Source organism: Arvicola amphibius, chromosome 2 (genome assembly GCF_903992535.2).
Source record: "Arvicola amphibius chromosome 2, mArvAmp1.2, whole genome shotgun sequence".
Lineage (NCBI taxonomy): Eukaryota > Metazoa > Chordata > Mammalia > Rodentia > Cricetidae > Arvicola > Arvicola amphibius.
The window spans coordinates 180,528,617-180,555,598 of NC_052048.2; the positions used below are offsets into that span (position 1 = coordinate 180,528,617).

At 37.5% G+C, this 26,982-nt stretch overlaps 2 protein-coding genes across 2 annotated transcripts in view; both read left to right on the forward strand.

The window, feature by feature from the left end:
* Exoc4 (exocyst complex component 4) overlaps window positions 1-26,982 on the forward strand; it is a 722,780-nt gene that overhangs the window by 214,310 nt on the left and 481,488 nt on the right. The gene's annotated exons all lie outside the window — the stretch shown is intronic.
* LOC119806451 (40S ribosomal protein S26-like) overlaps window positions 16,750-26,982 on the forward strand; it is a 50,579-nt gene continuing 40,346 nt past the window's right edge. The window contains exon 1 of the mRNA XM_038318176.2: window positions 16,750-16,990. Within this exon, the coding sequence (XP_038174104.2) occupies window positions 16,750-16,990 (241 nt within the window). The remainder of the gene's footprint in view (window positions 16,991-26,982) is intronic.

Below are 26,982 nucleotides of genomic sequence, written 5' to 3' on the forward strand. Positions count from 1 at the left end.
GTCACCTTAGAGGGTCTGTATCTCTCTCTTCTCAAGCCTTTAGTAAGTGCTGAAATGCTTTATGTCACAGTAGGTTAGCTTGACATTTCTAGAAGAAGTGAAGTCATCTAGTCTATGATTGTGAGAAAGGCTTCTTTCTTCCATCTAATGACTTTCTTCTGAATACTTGTGACTTAGTGTTTATTTCTGTCATGACGAGGAGTCCTCTGTTGTGTGCATATGCTACATACTGTGTCCATTCAGGTGTTGATGCACATTGATTCTGTCCTCAGGTTCTCAGCCCTGGTATGTCACAAACTTTTGTGTGGGACAAGCATTTTTACATTCATTAGAAATGTATAGAAGTGGGATTGCTGGGTGTACATGTCATTACTTTTGCTTAACTTTTAAAGAAACTGCCAGTTTTCCACAGTAAGTGCACTTTATATTCCTGCCTCAAGTCTATGCCAAAATTGATACTGTCAGTCTTTTCCAGTTGAGACATTCAAGTTGAGTATCTCGTGGTATCATTGTGGTAGTGCGTCCCTTTTTAATGTAACCCATACTGATCTATGAGACTGTAGAAATGTAAATTTGAGTACTCTATTTCCAAATTAGAATCGACTACCAATGTTTTATTTTGTCTTATATAATCTCAGAACTCTAATTTTGTGTCATTTCTTTTGGAATAAACTGAATACACCTTTAAATTTTTAAAATATAGGATAAATATATGTATCTATAATGTAAGCCCCTAGAAAAACTACATATGAATTTACTTATATGTTAAAATAGTACTTGTTAAAACATTATTCCTGTGTATTCATCAAGTTCTAGAATCTTCTGAATGTTTCTGGGATTGTCCTGAGGAAGTCCTACCAGAAAACTAACCTTGCAGTTGTTAGTGTGCAGTAACCACGGGGCTCGTGTGAAGCGCTGCTAACCAAGGCTTTCCATAGCTGAGTGCCACCATGGCAGTAACTGGTATGCTGACACGCAGCAGATTAAAATTGCAGAATGGAAGCCCCAATCCAAGGAAAATGAAGTTATGTATAGGTGACTTGTTTCATTTGAATTAACGCAAGGGCTGCTGGTGTAGACCAGCTGTGTTCTATGATGACAAAAATGAGTCTTGACATTTTGGGTAATGAAAATTCAGTTCAGCACCTATTAGATATGTATGATAATATATCGTCAGTCAGAAGCAGATGGAAGGGAAGCACAAACCTTATCTTATTAAAACATAGTGTGACATGCGGACACTGCCTGATATCTGCTTTCTAGAGGGAAAGTATCAGGGAAACCCTTTTAAAATGCCAGGAATAGCTATTTTGTGGAAGGAGGGTGAGGAGATCTGATGTTGGTGCATGACCTCTTTGACAGTTGCCTTTGTTCATGATTTCTAGTTTTGTGGTTTGTCTTCCTGGGTAGGGGTAAGGCATGAAAGTCCTGGAAAAAAGACTCACCTTTTTTAGCTTGACAGTATTAATGCAATCGTCTAGTTTTTACCTTGTAAGCCCACTTATTATTTCCTCTGCATGTGTTTCTCTAGTTTAGTGGATTAGCTGCACCGTCTCTTCAAAGGCTATCCAATCAAGGAGGGGTTATTAAAACCAGGGCGATTTATGACTGAGAATTAATTAGAGAAGCATTTTCATGCAAAACATCCAATTTTTTGATTAGCAGTGGAGCAGGGCCGCAATTAGCACTCTAGGAAGCTTAAATTTCCAGCTTTTTGATTCTCAGGAAATGAGATTATCAAACCAGGGTCACACACTTGACAGCAAAGCAGGAGTGGGGGGAGTGTGAAATTATATCTTAAAAAAAGATCTTTGATTTTGATTCTGAGATTGCTGTTCAGGCCATAGAAAATTCAGGAGAGGGCAAAGACAAGAAAATGAAAGTGCAAGGGCTCGAAAGGTCTGGTTCTTCAGTGTGCAGGGTGTCTGTGCAGAGATGGTCAGGTGCAGGGGCTCGAAAGGTCTGGTTCTTCAGTGTGCAGGGTGTCTGTGCAGAGATGGTCAGGTGCAAACCAGTGGTTTGGTCCTTTCATTATTACTTATTATTTAATCTTCTTTCATCAGTTTCTTTTGGTATTTAATACCTGAACAAATATCCGAAATATTTATATGCATTGGAGGAAAGCCTGTTCTTTTCTTCCATTAGAAAATGATGCTTGTTTTCTAAATGATGACTTGTTAGTTTAAAGATCTATTGATTCATTTTATTGTTGGTTTTTTGAATTATTTCAAATCGCTTCTTAAGTGAGTCATAGTTTAAGCAGTTAGGCCATAGATTACCACTTACTGATAAGTGACCTTTGTTAAGCTAGGTACCAGAAATAAAGAGTAAGGTGGCTTCAGACCTGCTGTAAACTAGGATACATTCTGTAGTTAGCACATTGTTTTTTCCTAGAGAGGTGCAGTATAATGAAAATTCATTTTTTAAAGAAAATATTTGTTACCTCCTGTCTTCTTAATTTAGAGTTCTAATTTTAGTTGGGAAATAGAAGAACAATGTATCTTTTGTCTTATCAGAGTGTGCTAGTTAAAACTCATAAGTCTCCTTAATTATTAGATTCTGAGGTCCTCAAAGAAACCTAGTTCCTTGTTTGTGGTTTTGGTCCTCAACCATCTCTTCACTGCTCTGTCTTCATCTTTACCATGATGCCCATCCTCTGTAAATAGTTTGCAAGTATACAGCATATTTAGTGCACTGGTTGTGTGTGCTCTTATGGAGTGCTCGCTGAGTCATCTCAGGCACACCACTGTCATTCCGTCTAAGTTGAAGCACCAGTAAAGAAACATTCCTTGGTCTGGGCAGGGAAGGGGATGACCATTAGTGAATTTGACTTATGTGCTGTTGTCTTTGCCTTGTTTTCTCTGTTTAAACAATGAACTATCGTCAGCACCAGCTGTTCACTAAAACCAACTCTGAATGCGTCTTCCAGACCATGCTGAGCATAGAAGAGAGACACACAGATTTTATACAGTCAGAGATTGCTGCTGCTGCAGTTTCTCCCTCACACACCTCTGGTATAGGAACATGATTTGGTGATATCATCTATCATTTTTGAAATCCCACTATTGATTCTCAGCTTTGTGTGCCATTCTTGCTCAGTTCTTGCCTTTTGTTGATGAAAAGTACCTAACACTGTCTAGTTGAAAATTGGCTGTTATTTAGTCTTGGGGAAGAAGAAGAGCTGTCAGTAGGAGGCCAAAAAGTTAGACATTATTGGTTATATAGATCAGGCTCAGTGCTCATGTTTGGAAATGTTGATGAATAAGTGCTTTTTAGTGTCAATAAAGTATTTGTTTAAAGTACGTATAGTTTTACAGTTATAGCTGTTTTCTCTGTTGTATAAGGATACTACATTTCCACTTCTATAGCACATACATGGGGGGGGGGGGGGAAGAAGGGAGGGAGAGAGAGCGCTTAAACAGTTGTATTAGAGATTTTTAATATTTGTGTATTTGTGCCAGAATATCCCCCTTCTGGGAGCTTGTGACACCCCGCTGGATGGGCAGGTTTGTGGATAAGAGGGAATTGTATTGCTTTCATCAGGCATACAAAAATGCTTCCATTATTTGTGCATGTCTAAACACACACAAACATATATCCGAATTTCATTTTCTTTTTTTAAAAGATTTATTTATTTATTATGTATACAACATTCCTTCCATGTATTTTTGCATGCCAGAAGAGGGTACGAGATCTCATTATAGATGGCTGTGAGCCACCATGTGGTTGCAGGGAATTGAACTCAGGACCTCTGGAAGAGCAGTCAGTGCTCTTAACCTCTGAGCCATCTCTCCAGCCCACCCCCACCCCGAATTTCATTTTCTACATTGAATGTTATTACCCGTAGAAGAAAACAGCAAAACAACTTAAATAAAATATAAAATAAGATCAATTTAAAAATTTACTAACATTTGGTAATATTACTATTAAAGGTAAGCAGAAATAATGGGGTTTATTAAAGTTCAGGAAATTTAATCAACATGGTGGGATAATTAAATATTATTATTTTAAAATTATTAACCAATTTTAAAGAAAGAATAATTTGTTATTTAGTGAAGTAGGAAAGCCAGGCAAGTCTAAGCTTTTTTCCTTAATATGAAGTTTTTTTTTTTTAACTACAGATTTTCATTGCTTAGTCTATTAAATAAGGAACTTGATTTGATTTAATAGGCTTATATTTAGTAATTTGCCAAATATTGTGTTCAATTCCCAGTGGTGATGTTATGGTGTTGGGTGCTGTCTTGGTGGCTCTCTGCTTTGTTGTGCTATTTGTGTAGTGTATATGGTGACGGAGGGTTGATGCAGGTGAGGACTCTATGAAAACATGCTAGTGTTGAGTAGAAAGGAGTGCTTTTATTTTTCAGGTTCATATAATTAACATTCAATAGTGATAGACTCATGTATGCTTGTGATTATGTAAATCTGTATAGATCTTGCTATTTTACCATTAGTTATATTTGATGGGATTTGCCTACATGAACTCCTGAAATTTTAACTTGTGATTGAAATCCTTTAGTAGACAGGCCGTCCTCCTCTAGTGAAGACAGCATCAGGTTAAATAAACTCATTTTCTGAGGCATCTGATCAGTGTAATTGATGGTATTAGATATTTGTGAGCACATGGTGAATTTATAGGACAAGAGGTTAAGACTCTAGAGTTCAGAGCAATAGGTTGGAAGAGATTTATACCATGTTTGGAATAGACGAACAGTGTGTGGTGATGTGGAGTTGTTGAGGTGTTGCAGTAGGAATTAAATGGAAAGAAAAACTTAAGACCTAATTAGATTGAATAATCTTATGGAAACGGCCACTACTTGCCCGAAGGCGGTACAGATCTGGGGAGTGTCTAGCTTTTCTCCAGGGGAAGGGAAGGCACCTGTGTCGGAACCATCCACACCAGATTTTAATAACTTTCACAAATGCATTGTTTCCAGAGTTCACAACCACATTTTTCTCTTTCTTTCAGTGCTCACTTGCCAGTTTTGATAACTTCACCCTTCTTTCTGCATGTCTTATGTACAAAATTCCAGTTTATTTTTATGGTTTTGAAGTCTGTTGAATGTCAGCTCCTGGATTAGAATTGTATACTTTTTTAGCCATTGCCAAATAATAAGTGGAAATATTTTGTTTTGTTGATATGAAATGAACCAGAACTATAAAAACTTTTCTAAAGCAACACCAAGAATATCGGTCTGCGTCTTCTACCAGTTTCTCCAAGCTTGCCCCTACCTAGGAAAAGAGTGAGCGAGCCCATTCTTATTCTGACTTAGGATTTGCTAAAACTCAGCTATGGTAGTATTTTTAAATTGCCCTCTAATTGCTTGACCATATAATATAAAAAGTTTGATGTTTTGTAGCTGAAAAATATGGTTAGAAGTGCTAAGTAGCTTTCCTGACTTTTCCACATTCCTTTGTGGGTACTTTAATTGCTGTGATTTTGTTCAGTTTAATTGTGTTAACGATTGCTGAAGTCTCCTGATCCATCACTGTGCAGTTGGTGTCTGTCAGCAGCATTTAACACTTGATGTAGGAACTATTTCCTCTTGATAACGTCAGTGGAATATGTAATGTTTTCAAGTGAACTGCTTACCTACATGTCTTTAAAATGGAACAATGGAACACATGCTCAAGAAATATTTTAGGGTTTTGTTGTTCATTGTTTTTGTTTTCTGAGACAGGGTCCCTCGGTAGCCCTGGCTATTCTGACTACTTAGATAGGGCTGGCCTCAAAGTCAGATCTTTCTGTTTCTGCCTCTGAGTACTGGAATTAAAGACATGTATCACTGTGCCTGGTTTAAGGTATTTTTTTTAATTACTATTTGTAGAGTAACTGACTTATTGATGTGTTATTTATGTAGTTGATGACAGACTATATTTTAGAATATCTAAATACATTTTGAATATATTTCTTGCTACTGATGCTTCATAGATTTATGTTTTAGTTAAAAGTCTAAGGTATCAGTGTTGTTATTAGAATAATAACAGATCCAGAAAATATCTTTTGACATAATCTAGTCCAGTGGTTTTAAACCTTTATTCTTCCACTAGACATGATGGTGCATCCCTGTGGTACTGGCACTATGGAGGTAGAGACAGAAGGCTCTGAAATACAAAGCCAGCACCCACTGCCTAGTAAGTACAGGGCCACTGTAGGGTATATAAGATTCTGTCTCAGAAAACAACAAAACAAAAGCAAATGCTACTGTCTAAAGTACTTGGAGCCAAAAGTGTAAGTTTTGCATAAATGTAGGTACATGTGTCTCAGAGGCAAATGCTATGAGAATTTGCAAATGAGGAGTGTCTCAGTCTTCTGAAAGCTGTATATAATGTTGATTAAGTTCTTCATTTTTGTGTTTGGATTCTTCACATGCTTCAACTTGTGCTATTTTAAAAATGTTACAGCAAGGGCTGGAGAGATGATTTATCGTTTAAGAGCAGCACTGACTGCTCTTCCAGCAGACCTGGGTTCAGTTGTCAGCACCACAATGGCAGCTAACAACTGTCTATAACTCCAAGATCTGAAACTCTTAAACAGACTACATGCAGGCGAAACACTAATGCACATAAAATAAAAATAAATACATTTTTAAAAAAATGTTATAGCAAACTTGTGGGTATTCTTAACACTATATATCTAGAAGGGGTTAGCAAGATAATCCTATTTGAAATTTGGTAGAGTCCTTACTTTCCAAAGACATTAATCAGCATGCATTATCTGTAAAAGTCTAGGTCCGTGTCTGTTTCCTTTCTTCCTTGATGTAACTTATGATACCCTATCAGTTTATAAGTATAAACATTTTTACAGTTTCAGAATTCTCCAGCTTGATAAGAATATACCTTTGATTACTATCCAGGAAAAGAGATGAAATTCAGAATATGTTCTGAGACACCATTCTTTAACTTTAGAAGTAACCTACAAAGCTCATTAAAATCCAGACCTGTAGGTCCCATTGCTTGTATTCTTTTCCTTTGTGTGTCTGTGAATTAGCATTTCTAACTGCTTTGTGAAGCCGCTCCCCTGATCCAGGGAACTCACTTTGAGATCTGTACAATAAATCTTAGAGTAAAACGAAGGAAGACGGTGATAGTCAAGTTAAGCCTCTGACTATTTTGCTTCTTTCTTAACACTATAGCCTTAGAAAGTATCCAATTTCCCTGGAGAATATTGAATCTAACAGAATTATGCATGCACATAACAGATCATCAAAAGTATACCTTTCCCCTGGGCCAGCACCAATTTGAGAAGATACATTCCCCAACAAATGACAAAAAAGTTGTAGCTATAGAAACAAATTAACAATCACCAAGCTCTATAATTGGATATTTGTTCAGGTCTCCTTCATTTGAGTTTTATTTATGGATCACAAAACTGGATTTGAAGAATGTTTAGTATAAGGTTTGAACTACTAATTTCTAAACTCTTATTCAACAGAGGCTTCAGACTAATTTTGAATCAAGAGTTTAGTTGCTTACAAGGCATACCTTGACTATAATAAAATGCTTTCACCATATATCATGTTTCCACTAGCTGTTTATTTGTATCTTAGTGTTAGTTTTAATTCCAGGCTTTCTTTTGGTCTATTTAATTTTAGCAACCTTTCTTTGACCTATCATGGTCATTTACAGTAAGTCATCAGTTCAGTATCAAACAAAACTTTAGTAGGTTCTGAAACTCTGTGAAAAAAGATACTGAATAGGGCTGGAGAGATGGCTCAGTGGTTAAGAGCACTGCCTGCTCTTCCAAAGGTCCTGAGTTCGATTCCTGGCAACCACATGGTGGCTCACAACCACCTGTAATGAGGTCTGTTGCCCTCTTCTGGCCTGCAGACATACAGACAGAATATTGTATACATAATAAATAAATATTTTTTTTAAGAAAAGATACTGAATAAAGATCTGAGAAGGATGCTAGGAAATGGAAAGGGGTTGGGGCAAGGACATGTCTTTTAAACACCTGAAGACAGCTTCAAGGGCTGGATCAGGAAAGAAGAGGTTGGGGTGGACAAAGTGAGTTAAATTAAACTGAGATTTTTCAACATTGTTAGACAAGTCACATGACTTGGAGGTCCCTCTTTTAAGCCTCTAGTACATTAAATTTGATAATTCTCATATTCAGCGATAGAAGATGAAAACTATGAAATATTCAGCATCTTTCTAATGTTATTCCATTGAAGTTTTTCTATATTTCCTAGAAACATTTTCTAGATGATTATGTATTTTAGTCTTCTTCAGCAGAATATTTCAAACATAACTTTTTTATAGGTTAAACTGTAGAAGTATTTCTTTTACATATGAAGGTGCCCTTGTATTTGGGGTACCCCTTTACTTTGTTTTTGAAGTTGAGGTATGTTTCCCCTTTTATCTTTTTTCTTTTTTTTTTTTTTAAAAGATTTATTTATTTAATATGTATACAGTGTTCTGTCTGCATGTATGCCTGCCGGCAAGAAGAGAACACCAGATCTCATTACAGATGTTTGTGAGCCCCCATGTAGTTGCTGGGAATTGAACTCGTACCTCTGGAAGAACAGTCAGTGCTCTTAGCCTCTGAGCCATCTCTCCAACCTCTGAGGTGTATTTCTTGTATGTAGCAGAAGGATGGATTCTGTTTTCTTTTTTTTTTTTTTTTTTTTTTTTTTTTTTTTTTGGTTTTTCGAGACAGGGTTTCTCTGTGGCTTTGGAGCCTGTCCTGGAACTAGCACTTGTAGACCAGGCTGGCCTCGAACTCACAGAGATCCACCTGCCTCTGCCTCCCGAGTGCTGGGATTAAAGGCGTGCGCCACCACCGCCCGGCGGATTCTGTTTTCTTATCCAATCTGTTAGCCTCTGTCTTTTTATAGGTGAGTTGAGTCCATTTATATTAAGGGATATAATAACCAGTGGTTGCTAGTTTCTGTTATTTTAATTATCATTATTAGTGATGTTATTGTGTTTTTACCTCCTTTGGGATTTGTTGCTGTGAGATCATCTATTGTCTCTGTTTCTGTGTATGTAGCCAACTTCCTTGGGTTGGAGTTTTCCTTCTAGTACTTCGTGTAGGGCTGGGTTTGTGGCTAGGTATTGGTTAAATCTGGTTCTGTCATGGAATATCTTGTTTTGTCCATCTATGGTGATTGAAAGCTTTGCTGGGTATAGTAGTCTGGGCTGGCATCTATGGTCTCTTAGTGTCTGTGTAGCACTTTACCAGGACCTTGTGGCTTTCATTGTTTCCATTGAGAAGTCAGGTGTAGTTCTGATAGGTCTGCCTTTATATCTTACTTTGCCTTTTTCCTTTGTTGCTTTTAGCATTCTTTCTTTATTCTGTATGTTTAGCGCTTTTATTATTATGTGGCGAGTGGCATTATTTTTTTGATCCAGTTTGTTTGGTGTTCTGTATGATTCTTTTATCTACTGGGCATATCTTTATTTTGGTTCGGAAAGTTTTTTTCTATGATTTTCTTGAATATATTTTCTATGCTTTTGAGTTTGACTTCTGCTTCTATCCCTATTACTCTTAGTTTTTTCTTTTTCTGGTGTTTCATATTTCATGGATGTTTTATGTTAATCTTTTGTTAGATTTAATGTTTTCTTTTTCCAATGAGTCTTTTTTCTCTATTGTGTCTTCAGCACTTAAGATTCTTTCTTCCATTTCTTGTATTCTGCTGTTTATGCTTGCATTTGTAATTTCTGATTGTTTTCTCATAATTTCTGTTTCTATAATTCCCTCGGTTTCTGTTTTCTTTGTTTCTATTTTGGCTTTCAGGTTTTGAATAGTTTCTTTCATCTGTTTGATCACTTTGTTTGGTTTTCTTTAAGGGATTTATTGATTTCTCCCAATTGCCTTTTCCTCCATTATTTGAGGGAATTTTTCATTTCCTCTTTAAGGTCTTCAAACTTTCTCCTAAAGTTATGTTTTAGGTCATTTTCTTCTGCTTCATTTACATTTGGTTATTCAAGGCTTGCTGTTGTAGGGCCACTCACTTTTTTTCTTTTTTCTTTTTTTTTGGTTTTTCGAGACAGGGTTTCTCTGCAGCTTTTTTAGAGCCTGTCCTGGAACTAGCTCTTGTAGACCAGGCTGGCCTCGAACTCACAGAGATCCGCCTGCCTCTGCCTCCCGAGTGCTGGGATTAAAGGTGGGTGTCACCACCGCCCGGCAGGGCCACTCATTTTTATTGGTGTCTCTTTGCTCTTTGTGGTGTTTAGTGTGTTCTTACTTTGTCTACCCATCTTTTCTCTGATAGGTGTAGTTGGGGCTGTGTGTCTAGTAATCAATCTTCCAGGTCCCAGTGGATCCAAGTCTGATGGAGGCGGGTCTTCTATCAATCTGTTGATTTCATTGGTTAATTAATAAAGACAACTGTTTGGCCTAATAGGTTAGAAAATAGTTGGTGGAGTAGACAGAACAGGAAGAAGGAAATGAGGTAGATGGCTCAGACAATTGCCCTGCCTCTGCTTTCTGAGCCAGGCGCGATGAAGCTCCAGCCAAAGATGGACGTACGCTAGAATCTTTCCGGTAAGACACCACTTCATACTACACAGATTATTAGAAATGGGTTAAAGCAAGATGTGAGTAAGAGGCTGAAAATAATGGGCCACGCAGTATTTAAAAGAATACAGTTTGTGTGTTGTTATTTTGGGGCATAAGCTAGCCAGTGGCCGAGAGCAGGGCGGCGGGAAGCGACCCGCAGCTCCACACTACACAAGTCTCAGATGGTTGCTCCTCAGTGTACACCTGGGCCATGGTTCCAGTTACCCTGGAGGTCACTTTGTGTTCCAGGAGTTTGCTTAGTGCTCATGGGGGTTGTTCTGCAATCCCAGAGGTCATTTGGGCCTGCTCCCATTGAGGTTGCTTGCTTGAGGCAGCTCCTGCTGAGGTTGCTGCTTTAGCCCTGTTCCAGCAGAGGTTGCTGGCTTGGGCCTGCTCCCCTAGAGGTTACTGATTCATGCCCAGTCCTGCATAGGTCTCTGGCTCAGGCCTGCTTCCTCAGTGGTGGCTTCCTTGTACCTGCCCCTGTGGAGGTCCTTGCCTTGGGACTGCTCCAGTGGAGGTCAGAGGTTGCTGGCTCAGACCTGTTCCTGTAGATGTCCCAGCCTTTGGCCTGCTCTCAGGTCCCACAGTGGTTGCTGCCTCTGGCCCGCTCTAGTAGATGTCTCTGAATCTATCACTTCTTTACTGAGTTACCTTTGCATCCCAAACCTTTAGTATTTGATCACTGTCAGTCTCAGCATCTATCTAAACATCACAAAAGTCAGAGGGACTTTTGTATTGGTTTCTCACCTTACTTTTATTTACCCCCAGCCAAAAACCAACTACATTAAGATAGTGCACACACACCTTATACTATTTAATGTTTTTAAAGATAGTCACTGAGTTCTATCATTATGATTCCCACATTGTTATTGAATCATTTTTATTAATCTCTAAGAGAATGAAGCCATTTAGTAATAATTACCTATTACCACACAATTCCTGAAATCCCACATGGCCATAATCTGTTTTGTCTTTGTAGATTTACCTTGTCTGGACATTTCACATAATAAAATCCCACAGTATGATATCTTGAGAGTTGTGTCTTTCACAAACTTCAAAACTTTTACATATGATAGTATTTTGTGGTGTTACATAGATTATTAGATATGGGTTAGTCAAGATGTGAGAAAGAGGCTGGAATTAATGGGCCAAGCAGTATTTAAAAGAATACAGTTTCTGTGTAATTATTTTGGGGCATAAGCTAGTCAGGAGGCCGAAAGCAGGGCGGCAGGAATGCAGCCCACAGCTCCCCACTACAGTATTTAATGATACTTTCTTGCTTTTCAAAGATGGATAATATTCTGTTATATGGACAGATTGTTTTATCATTCATCAATTGATGATCATTATGCTGTTTTTAGTTTTGGCTATGATATGATGTAAACTTTCAATTTTTTATGTACTTACAGTTTTCATTATGCTTGTATATAGCTTTCAAGTGGAGCTGGTAAGTGACATGGTAGCTCTATATTTAATTGGGTGTGTGTGGAATCTGATATACCAGTTCCTCATTTTTTCCCATTTTTTTGAGTTATTTACCTCAGAAATAATTTATTTAAGTCATTTTTACTTTGGGTCCTTGATTTCAAAGTGAGTTGCATACCCCTTGTTCTGCTAATGTGTAGTGTCCCTTTCTGATGGGGATAGCATCATAAGTAGTAAATATACAAATACGCCATTTGCACATAAATGCACCTTACTTCATTATTTCTACCCCTGAAATGTAATTCTATTTTCATGAACAATGAGATATAGGATCTACTATAACTCCCCAAAATTAATGTGGTTTGGGCTAAAAAGTACATATGTGATCTTCATAGAGTCAGGAGTTCTGCCCATTTAAATGATGATTACTATGTTTGTACAAATTGTTTATAAACGTTGGAACATGTTTGCAACTTCTTAGAGGGGGGATGTATTTGTTGGTCTTCTCTAGAGTAACATAACAATATACATATACCATATATATCATATATGTATACATACCACATACACACACAAACACACACACACACACACACACCCCAACACACATGGAATTTATTAGAATGACTTACATGCTGCCATCCAGTTATTCCAAAAATGGCTGTCTGTGAACAGAAAGTCCAAGAATTCAATAGTTACTCAGTCCCCAAGATTGGATGTCTTAGCTGGTCGGTCTGTATATCTGGAATCCTGAAGAGGGAAACTCTCATGCCAGTGAAGGAATGCATGAATGTGCTGCTATCAAGGCACGGTCAAGCAGGCAAACAGCAAAAGCGTTTTCTTCTATGTCCTTATATAGAATTCCAGTAAAAGGTGTGGCCCAGATTAGTGTCCTACTGCTTCAAGGTCCAGGTTGGAAGTTGATTCATCCACTTCAAACTAAGCAAAATATCTCACAACTTTGTTGACAGAAGCTGCTAGTTCACTTCCAGTATCCCAGACCTGAAATAACTACACAGAAACTATATTAGTTGCAATACTGTTTGACCAATAGCTCAATATTATCAATAATATTTCTGTCTAACTCTTATATCTTAAATTAACTCATTTTCATCATTTTATATTTTACTATGAGGCTAGTGGTTTACTGGCAAGGTTCTGGCACATTTGTCTCCTGTGGTGGCTACATGCCATCCCCTTGACTCTGCCTACTCTTTCCTCCTCTATCTGCTTGGAATTCCCACCTTGCCCTATTCTACTAAGTCACTGGCCAAAACAACTTTATTCATTAACCAATAAAAGCAATACATAGACAGAAGGACTTTGTATACCAAATTGTGCCCTCTATTTCTTGATTGTAGTTCATTCAAGATGTCGTCAAGCCGACAGAGAAGAACAGCCACGAAGGGGAGCTTAGAATTTGTAGCATAGGGAAGCAGTTTATAAGGCATTTCCAGACAATCTTAGATTAGAAGGATTAAATTTGAAAAGGGGGGAAAAATCAAGTCAAGGTATTAATAGTTTGAGAATATTAAATCAGTTCATAATTTTTGCCACTTTGCCTTAACCTCCATATTAGAACTTTGAATCTGTAAATCATTTTAAAATCAAACTAAAAATGGGTGTTTAACTGTGCATATGCACATATTACTTTGGTCTTATTGTATAGCAAGCTACTACCAAAACCACCGAACATCAAATATTTATTATTGTTCATTTCCTATTATTGCCTGTCTGCTTCTCTGGATTTGAACAGCTCTGTTAGGGTTGTGTGTTCTAGGTTTGAGTCATCTAGTATGACTGGGATCTTCTTTTTCAGGTCCTGCCATTATTCAGGAGGTTATCTAGGGCCTATTCACATAAGATCACATCCCCTGTGCTTACTGTGCTTCTGTGCCAATCAAGTATCAAATTTGCTAAACAGTTGAAAAGCAGGGAAACATCCTCTCTGTCTAGATGGGAGGCACTGTGGAATGGTAGAGAAAAGCAGAATGCTTACAAGATGATAAGAAGGTTGACTTTTTTTTCTTACAGCACCAGTGCTATGGGACAGTAGTCTTGTACCCTCTAAAGATTTGTCAATGGTATTGCTTTGATAAAACGCTGATTCGACATTAGCCAGGCAGGAAGTATAGGCAGGGCAACCAGAACAAGAGAATGCTGGGAAGAGGAAAGGGACAGTGTGCCCTCGTCACCCAGACATAGAGGAAGCAATATGAGAATGTCTTGCTGATAACAGGAACCAAGCCACATTGCTAACACAGACAAGAATTAGTTAATCAGAAGGCTGAGCTAATAGGCCAACCAGTTTATAATTAATGTAGAAGGTATGTTTCTTTGGGACAGATGGCTGCAGGACCTGGTGGGACAGAAACTGCTGTCAACCAACACATCAGATAAAAGGTTTTAAATTATTCATGCCTCCTATTATTTTCTTCTTTCTCTTAGAATACTTTTAGATTTTCGTTTTGGAAATTATATGAGATATATAAAAATAAGCTTTAGACAAAGTTGTGCCTGTTGCAACTCCAAAGAATTTTTGGTAGGGACTCTCACATGTCTCCCCACTTTCAGTTAGCAGCATTGCTCACAGTACTGTGAAAAAGCAGCAACTACTTAATGCTCCCGTAAAGAGAAAGCACAGGTGAATCAGTATTTCATTAAGGGTTTACAAAGTATTAGGTAGTGATTTAAATGTTTTATGAAGATAACAAGAGGACATACTTGTCATAAATAAAAATCAGGGCATGAATTTAGGGAGCACAACCTTAAAGATATAAATCCAATACATAGAGCAAATTTTGAGAAAAATTATTGAAAGCAGTAATCATAAAGAAGAAAAATAGTAAAGTAGAAAGGGAATTCATGAGATGTTATAGGAAATAGAGTGATTTTTCAGGAGATTAATGAGAGTCTAGTTTAGGGAACTTGGGTGTTTGTAGGACACCACTGTTAGCAGACAGCTATTCCTGAAGTCCCTAGGGGAAGTAAATGATGGTATCAGAGGAAATAGATACACCTCCAGGTTTCAGGACCCAATTGCTTTTGTTAGAATTCCTGCAACAACAATTTGCAAATAAATCTACCAGATCATCCCATTTCCTTTGACAAATTACAGATAGTTAAAATATTAAAGTAGAATTAAACTGCAAAATTTGAAGGTACACATAAGCATGTTTCATATGTTTGTTATACAAATACTTTGTATTTGAGAATAATGAAAAATCTCTTGAGAAGAGGTCTGACACATGGTGCTGCTTGACTGTAATCCCCCAGTAGGGAGGGTATGGAGCAGGGTTTCAGTACTTCACCTCCCAAGTAAACAAGTCAGAAAATTTAGCATTAGTGCACAGAAACCTCAAATCTATCATAATTCAAACATTTAAATTAATAGTAAAACATTAAATTGAATAAATTTGTAATGAACGTGACTCTCAAAAGTTATTAAATACAAGCTTCCGTAAAACTTTTTTCTTTTATTGAAATTAGATTTTTTTATACAATATATTCGGATTAGTTTCCCTTCCCTAAACTTCTCTGAGATCCTCTCAAACTCTCCTCCCTTTAGGATCCACACCCTTTTTGTCTCTACTTAAAAAACCAACAGGCACCAAAACAACAACAACAACAACATTAATAAATTAAAATGCAACAAGGTAAAAACAAAACAAAGAAATCAGGACAAAGCAAACAGAAGAAAAAGAGCCAAAGAAAAAGTAGAGGAAACATATAGATGAAGAAACACACGTCTGCACAAACAAGAATCCAATAAAAACACAAAACTTTAAAACAAAATGCAAAGGATCTGAAAGGGGGGGAGAAAGAAAGCCAGCAAGCAATAACAAAACATGAGACAAAAAATCTCCAAAGATGCTATTGATTTATTTTATTTTGTTCTGCCCATCTTCTACTTTGCATGGGACACACCCTTAAGAGTGGTTTGCATCTCCAGTAAGACTCCAATGGAGAAAGCTAATTTTGCATTTGTCAGTGGTTATCAGTTGGAGATAGCTTCTGAGTTAGAGAAGGGGGGCATGTGTCTACCTTTCCTCTCAGTGTTGGAGACCCCATCTGGCGCAGACCTGTGTGGACCCTGTGTATACTGTCACAATGTGCTTGCATGTTTGACTCAGTCTTGTTGTGCTTACATGGCTTTGATTCTGTGGTATCCTCCATCCTTTTTGGCTCTCACAACCTTCCCTGAGAGTTACCTGCACCTTGATGGGAGGGATTTGGTGGAGACATCCCACTTGGGTCTGGGTGTTCTAGGTCTGTTACTCTCTGCACATTGTCAGGCTGTGTGTCTGTATTCCCATTTACTACAGGAGGAAGCTTCTCTGCTGATGGCTGAGGAAAGCACTGATCTATAAGTATACCAGAGTGTTGTTAGGGGTCATTTTATTGCTGTGTTCTTTTAGAAAAATAGTAGTATTTGGTTTTCCCCTTATCTAGTCTCTTGTTCTTGACCTGAGAACATGAGCGGTGTTAGGGATGTGGTCCAGCTCATGGAGTGAGCTTTAAATCTAAAGAGATTTGATTGGTTATTCTTACAAGGTTTGTTCCACTAATGCGTATTTTAGGCAGACCATGATTGTAGATTGAAGGGTACTTTCAAGTACCATGAACACTAGTCTGTAGGAGTGATTGATCTAGGGAGACACTGATAAGTTTTAAATCCCCGATTATTGGAAATCTACCACTGCTGATGTAATAAACCAATTAAACAGAATTAATAAATCCAGGTTTACTCTGAGCAAAGTAGTCCTGGATGACCCTCAGGAGGGTGGGCGAGGTATCACGTGGCAAATTTGGCTATCATGACTTATATAGACTGTAGGTATGGTCTTGAGCAGCTCCAAGGAGGGGCTGACTTTTGGCAGGGTTTCTCAGGGGCAGAATGTGAAGAGGCAGCTCCAGGGGAGGGGATGCTATCTGGTGCACTGAGGGTGGAGTTTGGAGAGGGCAGCTCAAGGGGAGGTGCTGCTGGGGTGTCTGGAATCCTCTCCACCCGCAGCTGGAGATTCCACATAGGCACCACTTCAACTTCTCCTGTGTTCAGTGAGTCCTGTATGTTCTCTTCAGCAACATCTTCTGCCTTACCAGCCGTTTATAGAAAGCAGCCAATAATCTTGGTTGTTCATCAGGGCTTCGCATTGGGTCACTTTGGTCCACAACTGGATTAGGTATAACCCATTCCCAGTTTACCTGTTTTACATTCCCATGCTTGCCATATTATTTCATAACAGTTTTATCATTTTAAAATTTTGATGTACTGGGGAGTATTATGTTTGCATATGTGCGTTTTTGCGTGTGTGTGCATGCGCGTGTGTATATGTGTGCATATGTGCCCATGTTTGTGGTCCTAGCTTTTAAATTTTTTTCTATGAACCAGTAGCCCATGCCAAGATCTTGATGACTATCCAAATATGAATGGATGGATTCGAGGACCCTTATTTTCCCCTGTTCTGAAATGGAGTTGATGAGTTTGTTTATGAAGAAACAAGACTTGGAAACACTGGGAAGAAGTCCTGTGTTAAATAATAATATAAGCAAAGCACATATTAAGTGCTTCATTGTAAAATATTTTAAATTTTGAACTGTATACTTCAATAAAAATTAAATGCCTTTTGAAATCACAATATATATTGCATATAATGAGAAATTCCTAGGTAAACTAACATTAATATATTTTTGGCTGTTGTTTTAAATTCTTCTTACCCTCATTTGCTGAAGCTTTTTTCACAATTCTTGCCTCCTACGTAAATTGACCTTTCCTGCTTCCCTCTTTTCTTTTCCTCCCCCTCTCTTCTTTCCCCTTTCTCCCTTTTATATATTCTCTCCTTCCTACCAACAGGCTTGGCTAGTGTGAAGTTTTGTTTTTTTTTTTTTGTCATTCACTTTTCCGCATACTTTATTTGTTACAAACATACAATTTTTTAAATATAGACTGTAAAACTCCATTTGCAAAATCTGCTTCAATTGAAGCTGCACCTTTGATTTTATAAGGTCCCCTCCACCCAGAACCCTATAAACATTTGTAAATAGAACACTAAAATTTGTAGCGGTAGGATCAATTTGGGAAATATCTGCTGAGAGACCAAAAAGTTCATTTTTTTAAGTACCTTGGTTAAAGAGTAAAGATTATTCCTCTTATTTTTTAAAAGAAGAATGCACTTTAACAAACACAGCTGCATGGGCAATTCAACAATCCATGAAGTGCAGTACCCATCCAGAAACCACACTTCCTGAAAACCGTTCAAAGCAGAGTCCAGACGGGCTGGTGACCTCACCGCCTTAGGTTGAAGCTCAGATTCTGATGAATTGTGAGACAAGCAGGGCTGCTTCAAAGAGCAATGTGAATACAGCCAGAAGCTTCAGACAAGTCTGTAAAATGGCGGGTCCCGTATTTACCACTAACTAGCAAAACTGACAGAAAAACTCACAGAAATAAAAAGTTTAAGAATCCTTCCTGCTGGTGTGCACTCCTTCCAATAGTGTGAAGTTTTTGAGTTTCATTTGTTCTTTGTCCTATTTTGACATAAAAGTCAGTCAGTTGTGTATTTGAGATTACACTAGTGTGGTATGAACACACTCTGGATGCAGGCTGCTTGCTGTTGGTGGTGATGTATAAAATAGGACTGTTGAGTGGGATATTGACCCTTCAGGGCTTTAAATACATGTTGCATAGGCTGCATTGTAAACCGAGACAGTGCGAAACTGTTCAGTGAACATTACAGTGTTTGTACATTTTCAAATTGATATTTAAATGAACCAGACTTTCACTTTTATTGGCTCTAGCACATTTCCCTACTTATTTGAACAGTACTTCCTTTAAAAATCCTGAGACTTTGCTTGATTCATCCCTTTGTGTCTGTGGTAATCAAAATTTTATGATTGTAAATAAGTCTGCCCATCACACATAGGAAGAAAGTTTCCTCATTGTAGATAGTTGTTTCTACATTTGTTAAATTTACTTTAAAAAACAAAGATGTCCCTATTATGCAGTCTGAGAGTATTTGCTAACATTTATTTCTATGGATTTTGAAGTTCCTTGTGCCCCCTAGTGATTTCAACTATAATGGGAATAAGCAAATATACCATTAGAATGACATCCCCAGGGTACACCCCGATGTACTTATGATTTGTGATGTATTCCCTTCTTTGTCATATATATCTATTTCTGTAACTAAATAACATTATTGCAGTAGTGTCACTTTAATTAAAACCGGATGTGATTAGCTTACTCATGACCCTTATTGATTAAAATCTGAGTCAGTAAATGTGTTTCTTCAAAGTTAATATTCTCTTTTTGTTATTAGTAAACCTTAAGAGGTAAAAATGAAGTTTACTATAAAGGTACAATTATTCTAATGGCTTAATTTTTAATTCATGAACCTGGTAAAAGTTCTTCTAAATAAAACACAGCAACAAAGCTCTGCAGCGCAGGTGTTGGCCATCATTAGTGAGACTTGTGCTTTTAGTGTGCATTGAGTCTTGTGGCGGTGCCTAATATGGGTTATTTGTTTGAGTTCCACTTATAACTCAGTAGTGATTTTTCTCCATTATAGACATTACCCATAATGAATTACAGGAAACACACAACAATAGCTTCTTCAGTTTGTAGACAAAGACAGTAATATGATGGAATGATCAAATACAAATATTCCTTTAATTTATTTTACTTAGACATTTATCCATGTTTTATTTATAAGGCAATTGAAGTCATTTGTTTTCTATAGAATTCTTACTCTTTTGAATAGCAAATAATATATTATCATATATATCACATTGTATGGGGGAATGATGAAAAAACATACTTGAAAAATAAAAGTTTAATATTTTGGGCTCATTGGGCACAATTTTAGTGGTACTATCTGTTTTTCAGTGGAATCATAATTCCACGTGCAGATTTTTAAAAAATGGAACAGCGTGTAGCAAGAAGAATGTGGAAATATGTGTTTGTTCCAAGAATAGTTTCCTTTTCTTTTTCCCCCTAGCTACAGAACATTTTAAATATGCAAAATTCTGTCTAGACAACCCCCCACCTTCCCACACCTCTAAGATCTTTGAATATATATGGTTTGACCTTCTTTCAGTGTGTGATGGACTAAAATTCTTGGGGTTATGGAGGGCCTTTCTGTCCAGGAGTCTTGGGTATGGCCATGTGAAGGCCAATAGGTTTGCTCTAGAGTCTTGACCAGTAAGTTCTGATCTATATAAAAGGATTTGGAGGACATCAGCAACTCCATATTTGAGATTAAGTTAGGGTAAATGTTTGACTACACTCTTACCTTGTATTTCCTGCTGCCTGAGAAAAGAAAGCTAGAAGCTAAAGCCACAAAATGGTTACTACCTCATCTTCAGTTAAATTTCCAACTAATGGGTGTAATGCGCCGTAGTGTCCCGTGTACTGATTGCTTTAGAGCATCTAGTACAAGGGTATTTTTAAGAAAATATCAGGCCAGAAAGAAAAGTTAAAAGTTCAGAACGTCATGGAATAATGACTTGGCCTGTTAAGACAGATTTGACACTTAAGTTCATTAAGGATTTGTGTATATTAAGTGGCAGTTTTGTGTACATTAGTTTGGGGAGAGCCATGCAACACTGAGGTCAGAGTTTACTGTCTTGCTTTTCCAGAGAGTGGTTGCAAATGTGTTAGGGGCTGGAGGCAAGGTATAAGCTGAAATCTAAAGCATATACCTTTGAAATTTTCCAGTAAGGTTCCTTTCAGTAGTGAGTTCTTACTTAGAATTTTGCAAATGAGGTTTACAGACGACTATTTTGAGACTATCTTTTAGATACATACAGAATTGCCCAAATATGTTTGAAAATTATAATATCCTGGTTTGTGATTGGTTCGGTGTCCTTTTGGTATTTCACAAAGTCACTTTGTTGTCATTGAAATCCTTTCTTTACAAATAAATATCTTTCGACTCACGACATCTTTTTGAGTGTGACATCAGATGATTACCTGTTTTGCATGGGTTATTTCCTTATTCCATCTTATCACAGTGAGGGCTGTGGTTCCGGAAGTGTATCCTGTGTCCGTTCAGTGGTGTCTTAGTAGGTGTCCATACTGAGAATGATGTGACTTCTGACATTGGCATTGAACTGCCTTCTTCTTCTCCTGAACAACTGTGCCGGTCAACCAGTATTTCTAAGGTCAGACCAGTTGATGGAAATCATTCCCATTGTGACCAAATAGTCCACCGTAACCCTTAAGACTTACTGTGGTTCGCTGGGAAAAACAGTAATCTTTTATTTCTTCCTAACTTTCTGTAGTTTCAGAATAATGCAAGTCTTGAAAAATACCTCTTGCTAATGGGTTTTATGCCCAATTTTATGTTATTTCATTGTAATTTTCCTATCCTTTTTTTTTTTTTTTTATTTTCGAGACAGGGTTTCCCTGTAGTTTTTGGTACCTATCCTGGAACAAGCTCGTGTAGATCAGTCTGGCCTCGAACTCACAGAGATCCGCCTGCCTCTGCCTCCCGAGTGCTGGGATTAAAGGCGTGCGCCACCACTGCCCGGCTCTATCCTTTTTTATTTTAATAGCAAGATTCTGAGCCATGGATTCCTATGCATGCCTCAAAATAGTGGTAAATTTATTAAGATTATCATACAGAAAGAACTAGCTTTATTGAAATAATTACAATAAATAATAAAATATCACCAAGGCTAATCATCATATAATTGTTAACATTACAAGTGTAACTTCGAGGATTTTTGCAACACTGTGTGTCATAAAATTGTTTATGGTTTCTATCTCATGATTTATGGGATGTACCAGTATATTACAGTTCTTTATGATTGTGATCATAGTAAAATAGTTTCTAGTCAAGATCATTTCTATTCATGTGTTTCAGATTACAGAACTCCCTTCTTTAAAAAAAAAAAAAGCTGTGCCTGTCTGATCCACTTTTCCTTTGAGCTGCTCTTTTAGGGTGAAACACTTACTTAGTCTGTGATGCCTCAGTATCTTTCATGACTTCTTCTGGAAGTGACACATGGTTGTATTATTTTTCCATTCCCCTAATAACTTGCTAATATAATAATAATAACTCATGAGACAGCACATTATTGTCACCCATGCTGTTGAGATGTTCTTATTTCTATGAGATTGGATGGATCAAAGTATAAATTACATGCTAATCAGAAATCTTTAATCTTCTTTCCAATTTATTTAGGTAAGTTAAACCTATTTCTAAAGTTGGCCACTATGTCCAAGTTAAGGTCAGGCTAAGGGTTTGCTTATGATGTAGGATTAGTAATTTGATGTGAGTCATACCATTAGAGGACTAGGAGGAAATATGACTGAGAAAGGGTTCAGACTTATTCAAATACTGGATGACAATTTTATAATTTTCGTCAGGTAAGCCTCAGAGACCTACTTAGATTCAGAGGATTGTGGGTACCCTCTGTAAAGTCAGATTAATTGTTCCTAACCTCAAACTTGATACAAAATATTTTCAATTAACTAAAAAAATAGTCAATGTATTTATCTAAACAAAAGAAGAGAGACAAGGCCTGATGGTGATGATGGCACAGGCCTTCAGTCCTGGCAGAAGCAGGCAGATCTCTTTGACTTCCAGGCCATCCTGTTCTACAAAGAGAGCTTCAGGACAGCCAGTGTTACACAGAGAACCCCTATCTTGAAAAACCATGAGAGGGAGAGGGAGGGAGGGAGGTTAGAGGAGAGGGAGACACACTAACTCACACACAGATGTACACAGAGGGAGAGAGAGAGACGGAGAGAGAGAGGGAGAGAGAGAGACGGAGAGAGAGAGAGAGAGAGAGAGAGAGAGAGAGAGAGAGAGAGAGAGAGAGAGAGAGAGAGAGGGAGAGGGAGAGAGAGAGAGAGAGAGAGAATATGTGTATAAGTTATATTGGAAGAAAAAGATCCTGTGTGCACAAGTGTTCACTTAAATTCCTGTCCTTTTATACATCAAAACCTCAGCAAATGTATGATGCATTTGCCCTGCACTGTGGCTTTGGAGACCACAGAGGTTTGTATGTATATTTTTTTGTTGCAGTGAACTCTGTTGTTGATCTGAACAGGTGGGAATGGAGTCGAGCTCATTAAGGCAGGAGGCCTTTGTCAATCTGAAGAATATTGAGTGTGTTTCGCTTCCCAGAATCTAAAGTATCCATTTCTTTACCACCTACAGTTCTCTTGCACTTATTGAGAAACTCTGTGGGCCCCATTGCCTCTTTGAGTGATACGTACAGCTTATACCAGCTGTTCCCTTTTTACTATCCTTGCCTTTCCTTTGGCTTTTTTGTTATGTTTATGGCCTGTCTGTGCCTTTTACTTAAAAAACTAATACCCAGTGTAATTAGAACATACCATTTCTTTGTGTAACTCTAGAGTATCAAGAGCAGATTTTCACAATAAGCTGCTACTCTTGAGACACTTTCTTCCACTGCTGCCTAGAGGTTGTTGTTTAAGGTGGTTCTTAATGCTTGCATTTAAGTTTTTATGTCAGGTGATTACTCATAGTTCTTCATTTGATTGCAGTGGTAAATTTTCACCCCACTTTACATTCAGATCACAACACATCTGAAAGATCCTAAATGTAGGTCGTTGGTCAGCGGTTCAAGCTTTGTCTTTTCAGCTCCATCATCTCTTCCTAGTATACATTCAACCTCTTAGTGGATTGCATAATTACAGATGTCTATGCTCATTTTTATGTGTCTTCACTAATTTTGAAGTTTAATTATCTATTCAAGAATTTTAAAAAGACAGAGGTCATGCTAATAGTATCATGTCTCTACATATTCAGACTTCCATTTAGGTCATCATGTTTGTGTTTAAGACTTGTTCAGTATTTGCAGAGGAACTAGGCAAAAATGTCTAGGAAGATCCACCTGGAACTTCCTTTAGAACTGGGCACAGGAAAGTACCAGTCTCTGCTTTTGTGCATGTGTAGTGTGTGCTATGCTCATATGCACACTGTCTCATTTAACCCTGCTGGCATGTTAGAATAGAGGAGGAAAATTGGGTTCAGAAGAATTTCCTCAGTGTCACATGACTCACAAGTCCTTGGTTATGCTAAAGATTCCAGCTCCTATCTGAATCCAATGCACAGGTTCTCAGCCACTGCTTCATGCTCGCAAAGAATGGGGTTTAAGAGCTGAGATGGTGTGCCCTAGCAGTCTAGACAAGGGGAATGAAATTATGCCAACAGCTAGACATTTACTGTCCACAACCTTATAAAAGGACTTTGTGTAGTATTTTTTGATCCAAGAATGTTCTGTGATTTCTGAATCATTCATTAGGTAGGTACAAATGGAAGGTCCTGTTAGTTTCAAGAAAGAAAATAGGAAGTTGGAGCCCAGAAAGGTTGGAGGATCCTCCACTCCTGTGAAGAGTAGATGGAGCTAGGAAAATCTAGCTTTGCATTCCAATACCATAGATTAGAGGTGCTGTGGAATGTTAGCTGCATGACCTTGAGTGTGGCAGAGATGTCATTCTTAACTTCCTTTTTTCATAATAAAGCGTGTCTAAGGCATTTGACATTTCTGACATCATAGCAAGACTCAGGATTCCAGATGTCATAGACAGTACTATTGTTGAACATAATGGATGGAGTAATAAACACCTCTTGAGGTACATAAACATACATACATACATACATACATATGTACATACATACATACATATGTACATACATTTCTTTCTTTCTTTCTTTTTCTTTTTCTTTTTTTTTAAGGAGATGTCCCCAGCTTGTTCCTTGGGCAGCAGAGGAAAGGGTGCCTGAACTGGCCTTGTTCTATAGCCACACTGATGATTATCTTGCATATTACCATAAAACCATCATCAGGTGATGGATGGAGATAGAGACAGAGACCCACATTGGAGCACTGGACTGAGCTCCCAAGGTCCTAATGAGGAGTAGAAGGAGGGAGAACATGAGCAAGGAAGTCAGGACCGCGAGGGGTGCGTTCACCTATTGAGATGGTGGGACATACATACATTTCTGAATGAGTGAATTGTGTTTCCTTAGTAAAGACAAACTATAGGACAATATTAGGTTTCTAGAGAAGAAATATTTTTAATTAAAATAGCAGTATAATACCTGTCATTAATAATTTCTTGTAAAACATTGTTGTTGTTATCTTTTTTTCTCTTATTTTCACTAGCATATATTAGTTATATATAATGGTTTTATTATGACATTTCCTTGCATGTATATAATACATTTTGATATTTATCTCTTCTTACCTTTTCTTGTCCCATTCCCACTGATCACCTTTCCTTCCCTACTAGTCCTCTTTCTAATAATGTTTCTTCTTTCCCTTCCTCTTAATTCTTCTCTTTTTTCTTTGGATTGCCCAATGAGTTTCATTAGGCTTGCTTAGAGAACTATGGATGAGGGGTTGGTCACAGGAGCATGGCACCTTATCAGTGACTGTATCACCGAAGAAAATGTCTCTTTCTCTCCTAGCAACATTAGCTGCATGTAAACACTCAGGGAGGAGTGTGGCCTTATGAGCTTCGTCCCTTTCCATGATAGGATACATGTACAACTGCTGCCAAGTTCAAGAGGCAGTGGCTATGCCACGCCCAGGATGTAGTGTTGCTCATCACCTCACTTCTTCTCTTTGCTTTTAAATTCCACACACCTCTTCTCTCAGTATGTTCTTTTAAACTCTGCACACCTCTACTCTCAGTATGTTCTTTTAAATTCTGCACACCTCTACTCTCAGTATGTTCTTTGAATCTGCGAGGGGTGATGATGATGCCCTACTCATAGATGGACATTGTTGATATTATGTTTTATGATGATATCTTTATCTTATTTTATTGCCTACAAATGTATTTACAATGTTTTTGTTGAGTCATTTCTTAATCATGTTCTTGAATAATATTTTATGGAATCTAAACTTTCAGATTGAAGATTATTATGCATTTACAGTTAGTTTTCATATAATGAACAACCCATGTTTGTGTTTTGTATTTTAAAATAATTCACTTGCTTTCTAACTGTAGTTGTATTAACTGAATTTGTTGTCTATTTTTGAATTCTGACTAGTAGGTTAAATTGAACAAGGAGATGGATATTATAATGAAATTTAAAAAGATTTAACTATAGTCAGGAGCTGTGACACTACCATTTTTTAAAAGAAATATCAGGGTTGAGAAAAAATATATCAAACATGGAACCCAAAGTTTATAATAAAAAGGTCATTTAAAAAACATGGTGAGCTACACAGTAGTCCTTAGAGACAACAGTCTTTTTGAATTGCAGATGAGAATTTAGTTGTCCTCTCTTTTGCAGTTTGTCTGACTTTTAGTAATATGAAAGCTTTCCAAAGAAGTATGTTGCTATTGAATTACTTTTAGAAATTAGTTTTGGGGACTAGAGGCCTTGTGTATGCATAAGAACCGAGCACATTTTCATTTCTAGTTTTGGGGTACCTAGTATCTTTAGAAAAATACTAAGAACCTTTCCTTTCCCCATCATTCTGTGACCTGCCAGATTTAGTAGTTTCGAGAATAAAAACGGGATGAGTGGAGAATGGCATGATATAGAATCACTTATTTCAGAGTAATCTCTTAGCAAATGCCTGCTGAGTAGCTTTCCCACTGTGTTTAACTTCAGTAGAGAGAGTGTGTTCAGAGAGGTGGCGCTTAGTTTTATAGCTGATTATTTTATTATTATTTCTTCAGCGTTTATTTTTTTTTTTTTTACATGTGGTCATGTGGCAGTGACTAAATGGTAGAAAATGAATTGTGAAGTGAAAAGAAAATACTAATCTAGAAAAAAAAACAGGTAGTGATTCTGTTTTCTTCTAGAAAGTGGGATTTGGGAGTGAGTACCTATGTCAAAAATTGACCACGTCTGTCTTATCTTATGTTTGGGAGGCATGTTGTGTTTGAAACTTAGCAATCAAGGGGAAAAACTAAAAATTATTTTCTCCAATATGAATTTATTTGTAGACTCCAGTAATTGATTTATTTAGCAGCAATAAGGTAATTTAGATAATTTCAGAAAATCTACTTTCCAGAAGGAATTCTAATAAAGGATAATTTAGACAATTATATT